Source organism: Glandiceps talaboti, chromosome 1 (assembly GCF_964340395.1).
Source record: "Glandiceps talaboti chromosome 1, keGlaTala1.1, whole genome shotgun sequence".
In the NCBI taxonomy this organism is placed as follows: Eukaryota; Metazoa; Hemichordata; class Enteropneusta; family Spengelidae; genus Glandiceps; species Glandiceps talaboti.
The window spans coordinates 6,328,631-6,352,111 of record NC_135549.1 but is presented as its reverse complement, the minus strand read 5'-3'; the positions used below and the strand labels follow the sequence as shown (position 1 = coordinate 6,352,111).

General features: G+C 35.3%; 2 protein-coding genes across 3 annotated transcripts; one reads left to right on the top strand and one right to left on the bottom strand.

Moving 5' to 3' along the window:
* The first annotated feature begins 1,042 nt into the window (after positions 1–1,042).
* LOC144441967 (interferon-related developmental regulator 1-like) lies at positions 1,043–13,656 on the top strand. Of its 2 annotated transcripts, none has more exons than XM_078131248.1 (11): positions 1,043–1,177; positions 5,397–5,504; positions 6,362–6,446; positions 7,763–7,887; positions 8,408–8,565; positions 9,212–9,262; positions 9,772–9,950; positions 10,569–10,677; positions 10,879–11,013; positions 11,273–11,491; positions 12,033–13,656. In XM_078131248.1, the coding sequence occupies exons 2-11, from the start codon at positions 5,468–5,470 to the stop codon at positions 12,114–12,116; spliced, it is 1,182 nt and encodes a 393-aa protein (XP_077987374.1). In that variant the 5' UTR covers positions 1,043–1,177; positions 5,397–5,467; the 3' UTR covers positions 12,117–13,656. The 2 variants fall into 2 exon arrangements, with proteins under 2 accessions (XP_077987374.1, XP_077987364.1); XM_078131238.1 differs by lacking the exon at positions 1,043–1,177 and adding an exon at positions 1,971–2,217.
* Positions 13,347–20,473, bottom strand: LOC144436104 (MAM and LDL-receptor class A domain-containing protein 1-like). The gene is made up of 12 exons (XM_078124831.1): positions 20,239–20,473; positions 19,831–19,948; positions 19,403–19,656; positions 18,491–18,619; positions 17,967–18,317; positions 17,545–17,679; positions 16,999–17,261; positions 16,454–16,538; positions 16,115–16,174; positions 15,785–15,881; positions 15,289–15,325; positions 13,347–14,791 (listed from the first exon to the last, which is right to left on the bottom strand). The coding sequence occupies exons 1-12, from the start codon at positions 20,471–20,473 to the stop codon at positions 14,738–14,740; spliced, it is 1,818 nt and encodes a 605-aa protein (XP_077980957.1). The 3' UTR covers positions 13,347–14,737.
* Positions 20,474–23,481: the final 3,008 nt, after the last annotated feature.

Sequence of the window (23,481 nt, the reverse complement as noted above, 5' to 3'; positions counted from 1 at the left end):
GACAGACCATAGTCACTCGTGAGCTAATCCATTCCAGGATAGTAATACTAGTATACATCTAGTCTAGGATGATCATAATACAAAATAACATATCGGTATTTACGATATTCAAAAAAATACCATGATTGTTACGGACTACTTTAAACTTCCAAGTATATATCTTCAAGACAAACAATAAACCATCCACAAGTAGAAGTGCAGACAAACAGACAAACAGACAAACATTCATCCTGGGACAATCAACCGTGACTATTTATTTTCGTGAGTATCTAGAGTTCAGGTTTTCAAAATGGTCTCTGTGTTGTTTATTTTTAAGATTTACCCATACCCTTTCTTTCTTTCTTTCTTTCTTTCTTTCTTTCTTTCTTTCTTTCTTTCTTTCTTTCTTTCTTTCTTTCTTTCTTTCTTTCTTTCTTTCTTTCTTTCTTTCAAAGCTTGCAAATTTAGTTGACCTATAAAGACTCAGGTTGGACTAGAGCCAGAATTATAATTATAGCAAACGTTGGTCTACAACAAAAGAATTTTACTGTGTCCTTATTGTTTCACTGATAAGATAACACTAATGCGAGAACCTGCGATTGATTCCATGGGCTTTACAGCTGTACAATATCACATCACTATTTTTCAATGAGCAAGCGAAACATAGTAGTATCGCCGTTGGTGGCGTAGCACTTGAAATCTTCGATCAACTTTCAATCAACTTTAAATTTGTAAATATATGCCTAGTCTATAGTTCCTATGAATACGGTGTCGTTACGATTTACACCTCCACTCACAGTTTAGTGGTTTAATTAGAGACCACGTTGGTATCCAGACTAACAAACTAACATAACATACATTACTAGTTTGTTTTTAGCACCAAACACTTATCATGCCTATTGCAGAAAGTCCAATGAAAAAATGTAGTAAATATTCTATTCTATTCTATTCTATTCTATTCTATTCTATTCTATTCTATTCTATTCTATTCTATTCTATTCTATTCTATTCTATTCTATTCTATTCTATTCATACGTCCGATTACCAAGGATTGGAGCCACGCAGAACCGATCTGGATTGTGGGCTATAAACACCGGCTCGTTGGGATATCTTTTCTACATGTCGATCTCGACAGGCTGTCGACTGCTATCTAGATACCCGTCTTGATATTCCAACTACGAAGACTTTAAAACTAAAGGTAAGCTTGTCTTTCCTATTCAGTACCTTGCTTTTCTCTGCCGATCCAGTATTTTTTATGTAATTGTAGAAAATGTCTTGGGAGAGGGAGAAATATCTCGAAATTGGTGTGAAAATTATTTATTTTGATAATACGACACAAAAATAAATGTCATGACCATTACAATTTTGCAAATATAAAAGCTGAACAAAACGAATTTAATTACCAACAGTTACAGTAAAGCTTACCTGTTTTGGAAGTTGTGTACTCGGCACCACATATGTTGCCCCGAGCTATAGGCTTTGTAATAACTTATGATTATAATAAAATAGATCTGAAAAAGAATTTAGGAATAGGCCTTTATTTCTCTCTAAATATGTATGGCTCGTTGATCAGTATGTTACAGTTCACCTCAAAATGACAAACGAATAAAAGGAAATTGACATTATGAAAACAATTCACGATAAGATGTCCGTATCCATCGCACGTTTCTTATTCCTATTTCGCCAAAAATAATTTGAAAAATTTAAAACAAGTCTTATTAAATTAAATGCCATAGTTTATTTTTTGCCAGTCAATGATCTTTCAAGTATTTTCATATGCTTCCGGACAAGTCGAGAACGTTCGGTTTTTTTCTTGTAAGTTGTAATCATGCGACGTCATAACAAACACTGAAGGTCTGGTTACGCGGCACGTGGATTTCCTGAAAGGTGACATTGCCTATATATGGAAACTCTACGTCATTGGTGATTGCAACATCTCACCATGTACCCAACAGCGGGAAACAAATGATCCCACAATGCATTAGAAAAGCAAAGAAAATCATGCCGCTTGAACCATTCATTCATCCGATACAGCTTGTGAGCGTGGTAAACGAAAATATGTATCATCAGCGGAAGCACTCTTTCTCACTACTCTCTGTAAATCAAAGGAATTTCTTGCGTATTCTTATACGAAACAACGTTAAATAACACGAACTATAGAAGGATAGATAGTGAAGAAGTGATCGGATCGCTTAAGACGAAAAATGCCGCGTAACAAGGGTAAAAAGAAAGGTAAAGGTACGTATCGGTTGTGTACGTGGTCTAGGAACGTTGTATTACTGGTGTGGCAACCTTCACAGATGGTTCAAACTTTACCACATTTTCCATCAAAACACGAATGTCCCCGCCCAAATTTCTCTTCTGGATTGATGTATACGATGCTCCTGTTGTTCTGATTGAGATGATTCACAGGATTACAGCTGTTATTGCTATAAAATGTGGAAAAGCCGGGTTTAGCAGGCCGCGGGTTTAGGGTGTGAAGGTCACTTGTCTTTACATGCTTTAGTCTTCAAACCGAGACTGTCACATTTCTTATTTCTATTACCGTGTAGTGCAGTGTGAACCCTGTTTTCTCCGTCAGAATCAGTTGATTACCGTGTTTTGATATATTGTAGGGCCTCGTTAGCAACACAACTTCCGGATAAAACAGGGTATTTTGATTATTTGTGATGTGTTGCCGCCCACAGGAGCCCGTCTCGTGTGGCCTGTTTAAATGAATAATACAAATAGTAGTAAAAGAAAACCACAAAAATTATAATATTATATCGACGCATTGTATGTGGGAGTTCACCGACAACAACCATCACGATGGCGCGGACCCGCAAATGTTATTGATTAGTATTTGTACGCGCCATTTCTTGTGTTGATTACGTAATATTGACCTCGTAATGTAATATGTAAATTTCAAAGAAATTATAAACATGAAATTGACAATATGCTACACCACCCTAAGCTGATGTATCTGATGTAGGAATATATCTTGATTCCTTTATTTCCTTCGTATGGTGTCGTCTGTTTTTTTATTATTTAGTTCTGGGTGTGACTGCCTTCTACAAACTGATGTATTGTAGGTATACAGCTCAACTGTGTAGAGGCAATCACACCCAGAACTACAAAGGTAAATAAAGGAACTGAGCCATATTCCTATATCACTTTTTTAATTAGATTGTACGCTATCCATATCGTGTATAAACATTGATACCCCATTTCTAATTTAAAAAAAAAAAAATTCTCCAAGTATTGTTTTCAATAGGATTGGTTGAAGAAACTTAAGACATTTAAGTTAATATTTATAAGCAACACTCCACTCCACCCCACCCCACCCCTGTGAAATTAGGTTAGGATAATGTGTTGTCAACATGTGTTTTAACCCATGCAACCGAGGAGTAAGATTATGAATATTGTGTAGCAGCCAATTCTTTTCATCAACATACCCCAACAGTTCAGTTGGGATGTTGCACCTTCTCTGAAATGTTGACAAGAAATGAAAGCCTTCCCCTTGTCTTAATGACAGCCATATAGATAATATATCAGCTTGAAAAAACCAACCTTCTGATTCATATTTTCATTCAGACTTGGTTGTTGTTTGTAAACCCTCATTGACTTTCAAAATATGTGCCATATGACAGAATGTGAATGCAGGACATCAACACTAAGGAATGAAAAGAAAATCTCCTAGTTGCAGAGGGGTATTGATGACGTGGCTATACTCACAATTAAGAATTTACTGAAATCCATAACGAGAAGAGACTGGTTTAATATCTGTAAATAGAGTAGGGATTATTGGGAATCTGATATGATATAATCTTATCTGACAATAATCCATTTATTGTCAAATCTTCCTTTTAGTAAGTCTGTTTAGAAATAGAACCCTTCGTACTGGAGAACCATATGCTGGTAAAACTTTAAAAAATGTATTTTGAGCACTGTTGGTAAATGGCATGGTCTGACCAAGTGTCCATGGAATAATAGAGGGTCATAGTCCATCATTTGATGGATTGGTCTCTGTATATACAGTAGTTAGTTATTCCCCGGATATAAGACTGAAGGTCAGTGTGACATATGATAAATTATAGTGTCATCAATTTCAATACACCTATTGTGAATCCAGGGGTACACTCTTGAAGTCCAGAGAACTAACATAGGTCAAAATGTGGTCTCACTCTTTACCGTACGCAGTCAACACTATTTCTTTGGGCTTCATGTATGTACAGCTAGACTGCAATAGATCTGGTATATAAGTACCCACCCTCATTTATGGTGTTGTCAGACAGTTTACAGAAGGTCACTTTCTAAATTAGTCTGTCTACTAGCATAATGTCGGGTGACTACAATGTTAGAATGATATTGTAGATGTGCTTTCACCTCACCAATAGACAGGCTAATTCTTATATAGAACCTTAGTAGTCTAGATCATTCACACTGGTGGATTTTGACAATTGAAATATCTCTTCCTCTGCAGATGTGTAGTCTTGTGCTGTCAATGTTTTACTTTAATGAAGTGTCGGTCACAAAACAGTGTAGATTCGTTACTGATTTTAAGACTACACACTGCATCAGATCATATCAGTGGTGTCACCACATGATCAGAATCAATGAGATTAGAGCTGTGCAACTAATCTGCATTGCTAGACATGATCAGCCAATCAGAAAGGAATAGGGATTTGATGATGGGGTTGAATCATCATTTTATGAAATCATAACTTTAGTTTGAATACAAAACTAGCTGTCACAGTGTCTGCGAAGGGACATTAGTTTAAATTCACTATTGCAAAGGATCTACGCTAGAACCTCGGTTGCTAATATTGAGAATGTTTATTGCTAAGACAGAAAAGTCAGAACTTGAAATTAGCAGTAGTGTAGGGCAACACAGACTATTGAACATCACATTGAAACTACCAAAGTTCTAAGTTGGTATCAGTAGTTTGTCACACCAGTGGAAATAAATAGGAAAGTGTAGCTGAAACATTTAATTACGAAATCTGACTACCAAGCCTAAACATTAATACAGTGATCCAAAAATATGTCATTGAATTTGAACTCTGCACTTCAGTGTCAAGGGTAGGTTAAAGTTGTGAAATAATAACCCTTTAATAGGAAGGATTTGCATACTTCGATATTGAATATTCATGAGTGTGAGAGCAAACAACATGAATTTGTGTTGTGTAATGATGATACATGTCCAGAAATAGAATATTTGTTCATAGTTAGAAAGTGGTTAGTTACGTAATACAGTGAAATTCATTTCCTTCTTTTAAAGTTTCATTGAAGCAATAACAGTGGTTTGGGATGTTCTACATTTCTCCTTTCTTTCGTTTTGTAATATTATTTGATGTCACTACTTTGGATAACTTGTATATATTCTGGAGAGTTACTATACGATACTAAAGTGCTCATAATTTTATATCAATATACAGGAGGGCGTCATAGTGCTGAAGTGAGTGAAGATGAGGCTTATGACGACAGAGCTAGTGTTGCAAGTAGCAAGATGTCAGACCATGAAAGTTTACCACCAATGGAAGATGGTAAGTGTACAGCTAGGAGTGTATCCCCTCTCTGTAAGGTCACGTGGTGGATTGTTCTATTTCACTGGGGTTGTCCAAAACCCAATGGAGGGTGAAAATGACAACATGCCAACATTGTACAAAGTGAAAGGTTATTTGTTTGTCAATTCTTCAAATATCTACAACCTGGACCAAACCCCATAGCAATGTACATTCGTTTAGTTAAGTTACAAAGTTTATATTCACACATTATGTACAAACCTCCAGACATTATTAAGGGTATGATGGCAGTGGTGCAGTGATGTTATCATTGGTGTTTAACTTAAAAGTTCACAGTACATCTCAGAGTTTATATCATTTTATCAATATGGAAAATGACTGACAGTGTATTTTATCGATATGTCACTAATGAGTTTGTTACCACTGAGATATGTCATCAAATCTTCAGATTTATCATTAATATCAAATAGTTATTTCTTTATCATCAAGTGTTTGTTACTGTCCTTGTCATCCTCCCACACTGGGAGACCCACATATCAGGTCACAGAGAACATACAACTTTTAATTACAAGGTCATGTATATTTAAGCTATTTAAAAGGTTTCCCTGTTGATGAAAGTTGTTGAATACATTAAAGAGTATTTGATACATGATAGAGAAGCCATCTTTCTATGCAGCATATTGCATAGAAAGTATAAAGAGGTATTTAGTTAATGGTTTTGTAGGCGTGGTTAATTTTTCACTTGTTTACTTGTTTAGGGTTACTGTTAAAAAACACCTAATCCTGTCACAGCCATTACCTCTGCAGTACTTGACGTGAAAAGGGTTTTAAGGTCACAGCTGTTTACTGATGTGTACATTTATCATGTTTGCCTGCAGGAGCAGAACTTGCAGAAGATGCAGAATTAACAGATGATTTTGAAGAGAAACTCAAAGATTACATAGATGGGACCACTCAAAAAAGGTGAGTTCAACTTGGAAATCAGTGTCAATTTTTGTGTATATATCAAATTACATATTTGTGTACTTCAAGTTCAATGTCAGCACTGTGTCCCTGTAAGTATTTAGTTATTTTAAATGTGAAATACTTAAACAATTGAATTGAAATGTATAAAAGTCATTATTAATAATTCTTATGTTATGAATAAATGAGTTTGATAAATACCATTGTTTACTACACTGGAAGGGTCAGCTAAACTGTTATTTTAGTCCTGTTACTTATTGAGTTAAAAATATTGGTCAGTCGGTGTCATAACTACATAAAAATATCTGAAAAAATATGAAAAGCTGGTGCCTGATTATGTCAACAAATGGAAATAGGATTATGTGTCAGTTGTGTTTGTGTAGACTCCATGTAAATACAACTAATACAATCACACTTACATAGACTAAGACATTACAATCTTCTACATCAGTAAAAGTGACCCCCCCCCCCCACACACACACACACTCACACCTCCTGTATGTTAAAGGGGCACAAACTGAGTTTGCAAGCTCTTTACTCAAGTGAAAATGTTTAAATAAAATTTCAAATCAATAATTCTAGTATAATGTTAATGCCAATACATGTCTTCTATGACATTACAATTGGCATTCATCTTCTGGCATTGTTAGAATACTTGATTGCATAGTAGGTATTTGCTAAACATTTTTTCATACATATAATAAATTACATCATCGGATCTTTTATCAGTTATATCTTAATACAAGGTTTGAGTTCAGTTAGTTGCAAGTGATGGTTAAGTATGGTTCAGTAAGTAGAATACCGTGCATACCTTTTAAGTATGCAGCAGAAATTATATCCCAAAATGTATAAACTCAGCTTGTGTCCCTTTAACAGTTGTATGAAATGATGAGAGTATTGTGAGATGAAGGATGTGAAACTGTTCATGTTGAGTCAAATGCTAATAAAACAATTTTGTTGTTATTGACCTTTGGTAATCCATTCAATTAGTCATGTGTATATCTGTATTGTCATGACTAATGTGACTTCCACTGTGGTTGAGAGTCAAAGTAGCACATGGGTTTTGTTGTGAGTCATTGTAAGAAAGGGTAGAGAACACCACATTGTGGGCCATCACAGTAATTTGAAGTGTTTTAGTTTCACTTCAAATTAGCCGAGAGGGCATGTTAGTTATTACATTCCTAGTACTCCCTTTAGTGTATTTCATTACCACAATAGTTGTGTTGTTATAATTACGATATGTCAATTTCATGTATGTAATATCTCTAGTTAATTGTTTGGATTGAATATTCTTCTTTATTTTTACACACCTGCAGTGCAAAAGGAAGACAAGTATGTCTTGAAGGAATCCAGCAGGCTCTATGTCGTCGGTATATCTATGATTTTGTGGTAGATAGGAAAGCCACTCTAGCAGACTGTTTTGAAAGGTGTTTGAAAAAAGGTATGTTTCTTCACTGGATTTAGGAAGGAAATCATCTGAAAACCGTTGTTATTGATGTGCTTGCCATAAATTCACCCCAAAAATGTAGAATCATGGAATTTAGGAGTGTCACAAAAAATTACTGAAAATTGTTGTCAATGAAGGAGGAAATTAACCATCATTGTTTGATTGTAAAAATGATTGTCTTGATTTCATGATTAATGAAAGCTATAAGACAAGTATGGAATATGTGTAGTGACTATGAAATCAACCAATATATCAGACAGACAGACAGACAGACAGACATGAAATACTTTACACAATTATCTAAGAATAGATTTCCTACACTTTCCTTAATATGTTTTCCTGAAAGAGTAAATATTGAAAGTAACAATCTTGATAACAATGGTGTAAGTTTCAGCCACATCTTTATATTGGCATATAGTTTATAGGATATCTCAAGCAATGTCTCATATCTACTTCTGAGCTATACTACCTCTGTTTTTAGCATACCTACATAATATAATATTGTAATTGGCAGGTAAAGGGGAAGAACAGTCTCTAGCAGCAATAGATGCCATTTTACTATGCTGTCAATTGGGCGCTGGGGAAGATAGTGAAGGGATATTCAATGAATTGAAACCAATACTAACAACAATATTACAAGATAAAAATGCAGGTGCCAAGGCCAGAGCAAATGTAAGTATAGTTTCTATAGAAATAAAGTTCTTTCACAGCCAACATAAGTACTCTACAGGTTCAAACAAACAATAAGGAATAAGTGTAGTATTTTGAAGACACCAGTTGTATCTTTTCTTCCCTTTTGTTTCTTCCTTCTTCAATCCCATTATACACAAATACCCTTGCCTCGGAGTCTCAAATATAGTCTCCTGCTCATTTCCTTACCATACACTGCTTTCCAGGTCATTTTTGCTCAAACACACATGCACACAGAGTTACATTCTTACACACACACACACACACACACACACACACACACACACACACACACACACACACACACACACACACACACCAGACATCTAAAAGTTGAGACAGAAGTTTCCAGCGAGTACCATCTGTGCTTTGTATCAGTGCATATGCTAACCCTCTATGGTAGCTTATTTTAGTAGCGTAGTGCATTAAGGAATTGACCAACTCATATTGTTCCAATATGCCGAAAAAAAATTGTAGAGGAGACCTATACATGTGTCTTGGCTTGTATATATCGATAAGGTTTGGGAGCGGACACATCGTTTGAATCTAACTTTTCTGAGTTGATAACTTTCAGCCATTCAATCCTCCTGTGTTTCTATGCTGATTGTCTGTATTATTTGTTTCACAGTGTTCAACAGCCCTTGGTTTATGTTGTTTTATTGCTGCTGGTGACATGCTGGTGAGTTGGACTTCCAAGTTTTCAACAATTTCAACCTTTCAATTGTCACTATATCTGTCATGTGTATGAATGTCTGATTGTTGGTTGGTTGACAACTCAGATTGTGTTGATGGACAGGTACTGTTATTTACAGAAAATATTTGCCTGTTTGGTCAGTAGGTTTGTCCGTGTCAAAGACTGAGATTTGAGTATGTTGTTGATATTTATTTAAAAAAGTAAATTGCAGATGAAAAGTCAGAATCACATTATTAGAAATGTTATGTCTGAAAGCGATAAATATTCCTGTAACAGTATGTTTTGCGATTAATGTCCAGTTATGTTCATGAAACATGATCATAAATTTTGCTCAACACACAAGGGAAACATTAGTAGTACCGGAAATATTGGACTAAAAAGTGCAGTCTTTGTCAACAGGTTTATGTATGTGATCCATCTTGTGACTTACTCTGACATGTCAAGTATCTCCAATATTAGGTATCTGATTTGTGTTAAATTATTCACCCCCACAGGTTGTCATAGAGATAATGAATTTATTGGAATCCACATTTAAAGCTTCATATCTGAAAGGAGATGGTAGTTCACCATCCCACTCGCCAAACATCTCAGCAATTCACACTGCAGCGTTGTCTGCATGGACATTACTACTATCAATATCACCACAGTCACACATACAGGCCATGATTCCAACGTGAGTATATTGCATTGTGTCTGTCTGTCTGTCTGTCTCTGTCTGTATGTCTTTCTGTCTGTATGTCTGTCTCTGTCTGTCTGTCTCTGTATGTCTTTCTGTCTATCGTTCTGTCTGTCTGTCTGTCTGTCTGTCTGTCTGTCTGTCTGTCTGTCTGTCTGACTGTCTGTCTGTCTGTATACATAAGTGTCACTAACCCATGTATACAAGGACTTGGCAACATTTTCGTTGTATGTAATATAAACTTTTCCCTCTCCTACTGGCACAAGTGTTCTCTAGTGAAAAGATCCAAGGTTGGAGACCTTTTTCTTTGGTGTCTGTTTACATTTACAAACACACACCACTATAGTCCCATTGAAAGATTGGATAAGATATGATTTGATGTCATATCCAAAACAATTAATTTGTGAAATTGAAATTACAGTTGAAAAGTTTTAACATCAGTCGATGTTAACTTGATTTGCTGCTTGTTGTATTTTTTTGCAAATTCATGCCATACAATTTGTATTTCTTTGGAAATTCATGCAACATCATGTAATGTAATCTGTAAAGAAAGAAACCACATTGTGACGATGGTTGGTAGAGATATGACACTGTGCGTCTTACATTCATTTTCAGTCATTTACCCAAATTAGCAGAATTACTAAGAAGTGATGATGTGAACCTAAGAATTGCAGCTGGTGAAGCTATAGCATTGTTTTATGAACTTTCAAGAGAACGTGATGAGGTAAGAAAACTATATCTTTATCAACTCATACATATTATTCTGAAATTCATGTTACAAATGAACCCATAAAAGCCTCGATGTTCAGGACTGCTTCTCTTTAAATGAATACAGATCATGAATGAATCTTTATAAGGCGATGACGTATTCATATTACAGGTAAATCGTCTGCAATACTTGACTTTCATTTGTTTTATATTTCAGAATTTTGAAGGTGAAGACATTGATACATTGAAGGTGACATTGAAAGAACTTGCCACTGACAGTAATAAGTATCGTGCTAAGAAAGACAGAAGACAACAAAGATCCAGTTTTAGAGACATACTGAGAACAGTTGAGGTGAGTTCTTCTATCAACATGGACAATTTAAATTAAAAACAAGAATAAAAACTGGATGGTTTCAACGAAAAGTTTCAAGAAACTGGCACGCTTTTGTCCTGTTGTCAGAGTATTGTCACGACTCAACAAATGGCAGAATAACTATAAGATATACAAAGAAAGAATGCATTTATACAAATATTTTCTGCACAAGCAGATTTCAGACTTGCTGGTGCAAGTCTAGCTTTGTTAGGCTAAAGATTTGATATTTGTGTTGCAGGATAATGATGTACCATATGAATTGATAAAGTTTGGATCAGAGGCACTAGAACTAGATAGCTGGATTAAACGAAGACAGTATGGAGCACTCAGGGAGGTTATTGGAGCTGGTATGAATCTACATCTGAAACAAAATGAACTTATGAGAGAAATCTTCGGTCTTGGTGCTCCATTGACTGTAGCTGATACTAAAGCACTCAAACTTAGTAAATATGAAAGGGTGAGTTGAGGTTTCATCAAAACTTGTTAACATCTATTTCTGCATTTCTTGTCAAATAAATATTGTGAAAATAGAACATCTGCACGTTCACTTATACACTTATAGCTCATATTCAAAACAGTGCTGATTTGTAATTATGTTCTTTTCTGTGCTAAGATTTTACCAGTGTTAGTTCTCAAACTCTGTACCAACTGATGTTCAGCATGACCAAACAGCTCTCTTGAAAGGGGGCTACCAGTAGTTTCAGAAGTGACCTGGGGTTGCAATATTTAGGTGTGACATATTTGTACCTATGTACTGTATTTCAAAGATATAGTGGCAGAGATGAGAAATATTCTTGAAACTGATTCAGATATTCAGTGAACTATTACTCAAAATGTGAATTTGTACTGTGAAGCTAGAGTCACTTTGTTCAATATGTGTGGAAATAATTGCCAGAAAAATAATGCCCGCTAACTCTCTCTCTCTCTGTCAACTGTATGTACTGACTTCTTGGTTTGATTGTAAACTTATAAATGTTTCTCTTTTTTGATTTTCACAGCATATGTACAACTCTGCCGCCTTCAAAGCTAGGACATTAACAAGAGGAAAACAGAGAGACACCAAACAAATCTCAACATATTAATCTGAGATTTTAAACATTGTCTTCTTGAAAACTTGACCATCATTCCTAACTCTTCTTTACAACACTTTTCTATTACATTTCATCACAGCCATTGTAAATCTTAAAATTCTACAATATCGCAAAAAGATATATCTACATAAGACAAATGTATTCAAGAAATTGTAAACAAAGAAAACTGACGAAAAGCCATATTTTCCTGTAATATATAGCATACAGGTACTTTTGAAACTTTTTTTTTTTTTTTTTTTGGCTTCAGCTGGCTTTGGGTGACTATATAGTCTGAAACCAATTTTTTTTTTTTTTTAAAAGTTGCTTGATTCTTCAGAACATTCAAATATGTGCATTTTAAATTATTTATTAACTATACACGAGAAATAACTATGCACCAAGTGAATGGGACTGAGAAAAAAGTGTAAAACTCCATGTCAGTAAAGTCTAAATTTTCTTTTATTTCTGTGGGGGTGAAACGAATATGTAATGAATACTGCGCAAACATTTACAGCATTGAGTTTTGGGAAAATATATTGGAAAAATCAAAATCGACCTTCAGCTGTTGGTAGTATACTTTCTTCAGTACATCTTTGGTATATCAAAACATCAGTAGTAATAGTGAGTGGAAAGTGAATGAAAGGATGGAAAGGTTAAACTCTTACTCTGATAATGAGTTGCTTTTTTAAAATGTGAATTTTTTTGTATTGATTTCAAATTTTTAGTCCTTCAAAATCCCTGAGAGTTTCAACAAGCAGTTTTTTGTGAAAATAAATTGTAATCATGTGTTTTTGAACTGACAACACCCAATGATAATGAATGCATTGAGCAGCATTACAGGGTTATGTGTGAAAATTTAATATTGTAATGATTTGATAGAAAATGATGAAATAGAAAGATCAGTGAACAATTGTAAATAATGGTTAAAACAGGGTTTAGTGGAATTGTGTTTTTGTTCCAAGCAGGTGAAACAACATGTCTCAGTTAGGGATATCCTTCAAATTATCAACAATGTCGTTCCAAAAGTATGGAACTACTGTCTACCCAGCTATGTAATCTCTACTTCATTGAGACAACAGCAGAAATGGATGACTCAGCCATTTTCTAAGATTTCTCGGCTGACAAATAGATGCCTGTGTCTGTTATCAGAACATGGTGTGTTCCTACTAACAAAAATATTCTGTCAAACAAGGTTCAAGAAGATTTTCAACATTTATTTTCACTTGATAAGGATTTATCAGAATACAATTCAGGGAAAGATACGTTTTGTGTAAGAAATACCACTACCAATATGTACCCTTTAGCCCATCCATACCATTTATACTTTGTACATGATACATCTAACAGTACAAAAAATGCCTTGAAACAGTTAGATTGGTGAAAAAGAAGTGTAATGTTTAATTTATTTATTAAAGAAAAATCTAATTTTAAATGACTATTATATTGCTGTCAGAACATAAACCAAGTGACGTACAAATATCCTGATTGCTGTATTTTTCTTTTTAAGAACAAATCAATAAATTACATAAAATCTTTCCTTTCAGTGAAGAAATTCTGTGAATTTTGTATTTTGTCTCTATGTAATGTGTGGATGGCACAGCGGTGGTATTGGAACCTCATGCTGATCAATGTAGTGAATGGGTGGATAAATGTATGCATAAATGATGTCCAATGAAAACATCAACTCAGAGGGCGCTATACTTGTGGCCAAAAGGCCACTATTCGTGTTTTGGTTGATGGTCTTTTGTATGTGTTCGCCAAAAACGTTCTTCGAATTTGTTAACAATCATCCCTTGAAACACTTCTTTATACAGTTCTCAATCAAGGACCACATTTTTACAAAAATGACTGCAAGGTTTCCATTTTGCCGGAAAGAAAGTAATTCGATGTTTTGCATTATACAGAATGTCATAAAGTGACTATAAATCACTGACTTGACTACACATGCTACATTCTTTGTCAAATTCTCATTATTCATAGACTTGTTTTACAACGTTTTGCTTACTCGTATGTCATTAGAATTTACCCGAAGATATTACATCAAACACGACATTGAACAAGTTCCCATATGTTTAACAATCTGAAATCTTCCATTAATCAGTATTGCTTTAAGAAAACATTCACATAGCTTTTCAATTTTCCAATACGAGTTGCTAACATGCTGTCATAACATATCTTGATTTACTAGTTCAAACTTCAACTCTACTTCACTGGAATTCAAAATCACACTGAAGGCATTAAATCATAAGTTTTCAAATGTAAAGCAACGTGTTTTTATCTGAACTATGAAAGATCATGGGATAGTTTGACACTGATTGGAGTGTTACATTTCAATGGGAATCGATAACCCAGACATACAAATATCTACCTATAGTATACAACAGTATGCATGAATCCTGTATCACTGTAACTCAATGTATCGTCTGATCATGATCTAGGGATGATTGTAATCTAGTCATGTGTATTAATGATTAAAGACTTGGGTATGGATTCCCGTTTATTTTCTCTTCTTTGTACGATCCCGAAAACTTTTCTCTTTACAATTTCGTGTCAGACAAAAGCACAGAATTGATGACGGTGTCGGATTTTTAGACAATTTTTCTATACACTATCAAGGCTCCTAAGTCTAGATTTTACTGGCTTCCAGCAGTCACTTCAAGTTGTGAAAGGTTCTTCGCTGACATACTCTGAAACAAGAGAAAAAAATGGCATGTGTAAAATATATATCTCCTATCTATATCCTCACTCCTGTCACATGGGTGGAGAATACATATACATTACATTATCTGCTTGGATGAATAATAATGTTATATACTGATCAATTAGATCTAGGTTTTTACATCTATACGAAGATCCGTTTAGAATCACTTTTCTTTGTGTTTCGAGTATGATATCAATTTCGTATATAAATATGTTAATTTAAACTGGGTCTCGGCAACTATCTTCCGAGTTCTTCCGAAGTGAATATTTACATTTTTTTCTCATTTGAGTAATCGCTTCTTTTTTGGATTAAACAAAATATTGTATTACCCTGAGATAATAGTATACTAAACTACCATCAATACGTCAGAAGTTGTACAATGTTTCAGTTGAAAAATTAATATAAAATAAGGTGCCTGTAAAGACCTGGATAACAAGTTTGACAGACGATGATGCATGTGCTTGTAAAAGCTGTTATTCTTACCTTGTCTTCGTGTTTGAAGGTATCATAACTTGAACCCCTACAGAGAGATTATAACCAACATTATTATCGGGTACAACTGTCTCTCTTCAACGATAGCATCTGAACGGAGGGGGGGGGGGCGACTTGCATGTGTTACAACTACACTATATATGAAGATTCGATAAAAGTCGAAAGTTACTGTAACTGACTGTCATGAATATGAAAAAGCGGACGTCATTCTACCAGATAAATGTATTATGTCTATATTCAACCAGTATGGCAAACTCAAGAAAGATTGGACACTCAGGTGCCACTCACACAGACCAACAAATTTAGTCTGTACGTGTCTTCTCTGTCGGTGGTCCAACAGTACCTGTTATTCTGTATGTATGATAATATCATATATCTGTATCTATATTTCAATGAACGAACGAATGTAAGCATTTGTTATCAATGATACAGGGAGTGTAACTAAACCAATAACTCTCAAGAGAGTAAAATAATTAAGTAAACTTACTGAGTTTTTCGATACCTGAACAGAAAGAATAAACCAGCAAAGACAACTGCAACTAAAACAGCAACTCCCACCAGTGTTCCTACGATGATCCCCACAACTGTTGACACCAAAGAGAGAATACTTTCATGTCTAGCATATTTATCTGAATCAATTGCAACAAGTCATATGGTTATAACCACAGCGTATTTCTTGTAATGAGAAAGATATGATCAATCAACTAATATATCAGTAATACCACAGATTCCAGATTCCGGACTTCAAGTGTGTTTAACTATATCAATAATACCACGGATTCCAGATTTGATGTGTGTTTTATTTTGCGTAACTTACCGTTTGTTTCTCCTCCCTCTTCTATTGGCTGTGGTGTGGGTTCGTGGAATTCTGGTATAGCTGTAAGGCACAATGAAATGCACAAAATGCTGATCAGCTGATGAAGAGAGAATCAATTTACTGTGAAAACAGTTTCTTTTTACGAATAAACGAAGTTCATTGAACTATTAAAATCAATGTCTGCATGTTCTACCTCTGTAAAATAATTTGAATGACGTCATGGAGTCACTCTTATGTAGTTGATTCACACGTCATGTACAGTTACTATTCCGACTACAAAAAGATGTGAACTCAGTCATCAACCATTACAAAGTTGTGACATTTTACGGAGATAATTACCTTCACAGAAACCAGAACTCAGTTGGATATCGTCTAAGGCAATATCGCCAGATGGACCGGTTCCTCGCACTGCAGTGAAGGTGACCTGAAAAGAAACGGTAAATAATTCTTGATGAGGGCAAAAGAATAATACGAAGATATTACCTGGAATCAAAATTCACTAAGTCTTGCTTTAGAATGATGCCTACTATAGATTGATGGCTGGATTGACAGCCAGACCAATTAATTTACAGTTGAGTCTACCTGTCGACAACTTATTCCCGGTTCCCAAAATAAAGAAATGCAGTCATAAAGATAAACCAGCCTCGCTTTTGTTCACCTAAAATGGCACCTGTGAAATGGCTAGATGATTCTACGTGTTTTAGTAGAAGATGAATAGCACAGGTAAGTTTCAATATGAAACACAGGTAACCATGGAAACCATAAAGTTAGACACTTTGTTCTTACAATGAGACATAGACATGCATGTATTGGTATTGGTAATTTAATAATTTGCATGTCACACACGTAAACAACACAATAAGTAATAAAATTACGTCTAATACCTGACAGTCCTTGCTACGTGGTACGCCAACTCTCCCATACAGCCACTCTTCGCCCTGGTCACCTTTGACTGACCAGAGCTCGGTAACTTTAACGTTTGTTTCGGTGACATGGTCAACACGTAATTCACCAATACCACCACCTCTCATGTGGTACCAGAATTCCAAACAGCTATCGTCAGTACTATCAGCTGGTACGATTTCACTGTAGATGCTACCATAACTATTTATGAGTGAGTTAGATGCCTCCACATACACATACGTACCTGTGAGGATACATAAGTGACACAAAACACATTTAGTAATGGTTCAATTTAGAAACACTGAATCAAATTTCTAAATAATGGATAGTTTCTAAGTAAGATTTGTCATTGAAGTTTTGCTAAACTTTAACTAATGCGGAAACTCATCAAAAGACAGTCACTTGTGTCGAGAGCTACGATATGACAAATGCGAATACATGTACATAAACTTAGATCAATTCTCAAGTTCTAAAGTTGTTTTCGATGTCTTTCCCACTTTAAGTTAATAATTCAAAAAAGCTCTTACCGTTTCCAATGGTATGATCATTTTTTGGCCCAGTGTTTCCAGTGCCGGTACCACCTTTATTCTGAACCCAGTCCAGATTATCAAATCTATATGTGTTTTCCCAGGTGCAAAGACCATCTTCAAAGGTACATGATGCTGTTCAAGACAAACGCACAGTGAAGGACCGGACAATAACAAAGACTACCAGCTCAAACATGACAGACAAAGAATAAATCTACCTTATCTCGTCGTCGTATGTATTGTTATGAGTGATATAAATTTATGGTAAGTTGACAAGGAAGTTGTCCATGTATATGTCGAGTGGTCAGCGACACATCGAATCGATAGTCAGATATTAATCATTTTAATCTTCAAATTCCTACATTTCATGTTTCCCAAATAAATCTATTTCAACGTGGATTATTGAATTATTGAATACTTACCGAGGGAAGCACATTGTTTATCCATCAACCTGATGTCGTCAACGCCGAGAAATCCTGCATTACCTTTTCCGCGTACAGCTTCAAAAATAAGCTGGTAGTTGGAGCTAACTGAGCCAATGTTAACCTGTGCTATCATCCAGCCTTCTCCCAACTGTGGAGTTCGAGACCAAATGGCATCCCCTTTAACTCCACCTTGACTAACGTATACATTCAATGTGGCTACCTTTTGACCTGTTACTTTAAAGAAGAACTCCAGACAATATCCACTTGTTGTGACGTCATAGGTTGACGTCATAAACCGTGCCGTTTTCTCTTTGGTGACGTCAGAAGCTTGCACATAAAGAAAGTAACCTGTGTAGGGAAAATAATTAAATTGAACTTATTCGGTATCAACGCTTACGTAGAGGTACTATTATTTTTAATGTATTCATATTTTAAAGATAGGAATGACAAGGCCAACATAAACACGACAAAATGCAATAACCGCTGAGAACCTTCTCCGCCAATAAAAGGTTTCGTCTTACCTTCAGCTGATCCATAGGTATGATCAACACCAGAGCCAAATGTGCCACCACTCATTGACCAATCAAAGTCGTCGTTACTGTCTTGACTACCACCACACCAAGCAGCGTCTTCAAAATTGCAAACTAGATCTGTTGAAATCAAAAGTCAACAATCTGATTGCAGATATCAATGACATCATTGTATTTACTTGGACATAGTTTCTGTAATCTAAGGTCATCTCTACTATACAAAGCTTATACAATGAGTTTTGTTTTATCTCAGTCAGCAAACACGCAGTTTTATAACTATCACTGTCAACTTTCTGTTGTTGGTACGAAAAAAGGTTTATTTTACTAACTTTAGACAGTAAGTCCTTCTTATCGTACATTTACATGTACAACTAGTCTCCATAAATTATTTGAACGCCTCCTGATAACTACGTTGATGATCTTCCTCTAGATTAGATCACTTAACCAAACCTGCAAACTTTTCCATATCTTTTAAAATCAATGATCCATTCCTTCAAAGTCACATATTTATGTAGTAAAATAGTTTTGGGAGTGTGTGTCATGTAACGGTGACCTGGGTCAAAACGAATTCAAACTTTAAAACTACTTTACCATGTTTATGGGAAAAAGCAGAGGCATTTTCGAACATCTAAAGTCACGGATCTAATTTAAGAGGATGGCAGTTGCGATATCTCTAGATCTCAAAATGAGATGTAATCAAAATAAGACTGAGTTGACTAGTGTCGAAAATCCTGAACCACTATAAGCACATGTAATTCAATGCATATCTCAACTACAAGCTTAGTTTCCGATCTAGTATCTTGATGGACAAAAGTCAACGTGTGAAGGTGTTTGGTTTCGTATCTCATTATATTAATACCTCTTTGGTCTCGTACAGATACATGTTTGCAATTCGCAAATTACCTTGAGGCAAACAAGCGCCATCTACAAGGCTGATGTCATCAATTGCAATATCTCCCTGGACAAGACCGCCATGGACTCCCTCAAAAATGATTCTTCTCATGCCCATCTCATCGCCAGTAACTATGGTAACCTGTGCCATTTTCCATTCATCCCCTTGTGTACCCTGTCTGAGCCAAAGTTGTCTGTTGTGTCTGTCATCATGTTCCAGTACATGAACACTGAGCTCTGCTATGTGGACACCATGCATGTGATACCTTGTAGTAAATGAAACGACAATCAGTTTTCAAATGTGACATGTACAAAGAAACAAAGACATATCTGGAAAAATAATCACAGGATAAATTTGACATCTCACCGTCGTTTTCCATGTGGTGAAGAAGACTTGCAAATAAAAAGTTAAATTTAAATATAATTTATTTGAGACTTACCAAAATTTTAGACATTTTGTTTGGTTGCTTTCAAACATAATTTCTTCACTAACTAACTTGGCTGTATCTCCCGTTGCCTGTGGACTGTTATTTTCGATATATACGTAATAGCCACCATCTGAAAAGACAACATTTCAGTCTTTAAATACCAGGACTTCGCACCCCGGTGTTTACTGTAATACTGAAAAGTGTCTGCCATTTGAAGGTTTTCGTTAAAATGGATTGTTATACATGTATAGCTTGCTGGTTTTTTTTTAATATTGAAATATTTGAGTATTGGGCATTATAGGATGGCCAGACACAATATATAACGTGTCTTGTTTACTCAGACTCTAGTGACTTCAGTCACAAATGTGGGCCATCAGCGGCGAGGCTGGATAACCAATTCCAGTCTGTGAAAATACTCGCCTCCAATGGTGTGGTCTTCACCGGGTCCCGTATGTGGAGTATTTGTTTCGCCTTTGTGTCGACTCCAATCGAATGCATCGTCCAATGCTTGTCTCCATCCACAAATTCCATTTTCAAAATCACAATTGACTTGAGCCTCTGCCCCTACAGAGATACTACTGGTTACTTTCACATGGTTCAATAGTGAATAACCTGGAACTTCAGGCTGACATTTATATGATAAAAGTAAAGACATAATAGTGGATGACAACCATACGAGTGATGACAGGCATACCATTTGAATGTAATACACATGTGAATACCAAAGTCATACAGAAAGCTTATCGTCATCGATAACGACCCCTCTGTAATTTAATGCATCAAAAATTTGTGTGAAGCAGGTATGATCTTGAACCAATGGTATACTGACACATTGTACTTCACCCTATACACAATGTTCTCTATAAAGACAAACTTTATCCCAGTTCTTCATCTTTAACCACATGTTAGGTACAATTACTTTTAAACATTGTTCATTATTCATTCGAGGTATTAAACACGTATGAGAAGATACTCGTATAAAGAAATGACAGAATATCATATTATATTTGGAAAAAGTACATAAGAATACATAAACCTTGATGGAGGTGTGTGTCCTCAGACCACACTACAGAAAATATACAGTGGTCTTTGGTTGACGACATTTTACATACACCACCGACAACCTAACAATAATGATTTCGGTTAATTGTAACTCAGACCATATAGTGGACTGAGCCAGTAACAAGTCATTCAATCATATGAGTGTTATAAAAGGGTATAAGAGTACTTACTTGATATGCAGAGAATGTGGAACACGATCACGGATATTCTACAGAACTTTGTCATCATGATAAAGTTTGTCTCCATTTGATGTACAGCAAAACAGGTAGTGTCAATTGAGAAGAATGTATTTTTCGGTGGGCGTTACAGACACACCCGTGACCGTCTCACCAATGTAATGTTATATTATGCCTTTATTGAATAATAAACCTTGAACATTGAACAGTGTATGTACATAACCATTCACATGATGCTTGTTTATAAGCAATTATTACTGCTTTATGTTTGTTATTGATATAAATACTTGCTATCGCCGTTATGAAAGGTTGTATATGATGATTACCTAATACTCGAACGAAACGTAGTTGGTACATGTAATCAGAAAATTTACATTTTACACTGTAATCTCAAATATCATAAAGAAAGTGTTACCTTGTGAGACCACGCAACTGGCTGATAATGTGACTTGTTTGTGTTAAATAACCATATTTCAATATCTTACTGACTGCACTATTAAGTGAAGTAAACTTAGTAGAAATAATGCATACGCATAGCCACTTCGGCTTTGCCAAATAGATCCAATCAAACATGGCAATTGCATACACTATTCACCAGTAGTTTGACCCATGTTTTTGAGGACCACCTTTTAGAAAGTGAAATCGGGAGGGTCACATTTTACGCAACACCCCGCGCTTGACTTTCCTGGCCCCTCCCCTTGTAAAGTACTGAAGGCGCCCATAGAAAAGTTCTTCAGTGTTTCATTCAAACAACATAATGCTTCAAAACATAGGCACTCGAATCAATCTGTATGATTTTTAAAAATGTATAGTGAATCATACAGATTGATTCGAGTGCCTATGCTTCAACACAACCACAATTTCCATTGGTAACGACACTGGTCTATCGCCAATCTATAATATCAAACACTAGTCTATCGCCAATCTATGATATTGCTTACTAACAGATATTATATTTTTGATTTATGGAAAAAACCAGAACACCAGCTTTTCAAATCATTACTTTATTACATGGCATCTTGTAGGGAAAATATATTTTTGGAAAGTAAAAAAAAAATGTAAACAATAAACAAAACATAATATTTGTAAAAAAAAAAAAAAAAAAAAAAAAAAAAACAGGGGGGGGGGATAATCTAAACAAATATGGCCCCTGTGGTCCAACTTGTGGCAGACATTTAACCCGTCGTTAAAAATATTACGTTTAGAACACAACTTTTAGTTTTGTTTGTTAATGGTAAGTCGGGTTATTAACCCAATCCGTCATTCATACAATCTGCCATTTGTTGTCCTCCACGCTGTTACACGCTGCATTTCCCTACGTTGATGTTAATTTATTCCGAATGGAGTTTACAGGTTAGACATCGGTGGAAAACTTGTAAACGACGGCCAATATGATACACACTTGCAAAGGAAAAATCGTACTCTATAAGCTTAGTGTATAACTTATTCAAGATATTTGAAAAAACTGAATACTTACAGGATGTCCACATGTACATCCAGCTAATAAATGGTTTAACGAGATATTGGAGTTTATTTTATCTAGATGATCATATCGCTTACTAACAGATACACGTATTATATTGGTCAGTGACTGTCTTTCTGATCAGCTCATTTTTTGTCAGTTGTCTCCGTAGGCGAAAAATATATGTGTGTGTGTTTCCAATAAACGTGCCCTCAGACAATAGAGTAGGTAGGTCGGGATTTAATTTGATCTCCTTTTATTTTTTAATTGTTTATATTTTCGAAAAATATTGCTTAGACCGAAAGAAAACGAACTGTCAGTCAGAATACCCCTTCTGTGATAGTTTGATGAAATACGTGCAGGTATCACTGATGCGGAAAGAAAACACGTACATGTACCTGAAGGTCAAGAAGACAAAGAAGTTGTCATCTTTTGTTTTCAAATGTTAAAAAATTGTTTTCATAGGGTCAGTCGAGTAATCGAAAACACAATTTAATTGTCTTTATTAAAATAGTATGCCCCGAATGTATTATCAACACCATATGGTACATTCATTAGCATATTATGTATTGCTGGTACTTTCATAAATTATTGGACTATTTTAGGATGCAGCGCGTTCAGAGAATTACAGTGAACAGTATTATTGATAAACTATCTTGCCCGCTGTTGAACCAGGATACTGAAATACTAAAATGTTAATCACCTCGACCATAACAAATAAAGAAGAGCTGATTCTTGGTATTTCATCATTGAATAAAGAGGCTTGTTGGGGGTCTTGAATGTTTGACATCACAAGTTAATATGATAAATAACGGAAGTTAAATCTATAAAAAAAATAATTAAAAAAAATAAAAAAATAAAAAGCAACCGAATGAAATATCCGAATCGATACTCATCTGAGGTTAAATTACAATGAAAGTGTAACCAGACAAGCAAATAATCTAACAGTTTCAAATTCGGTCA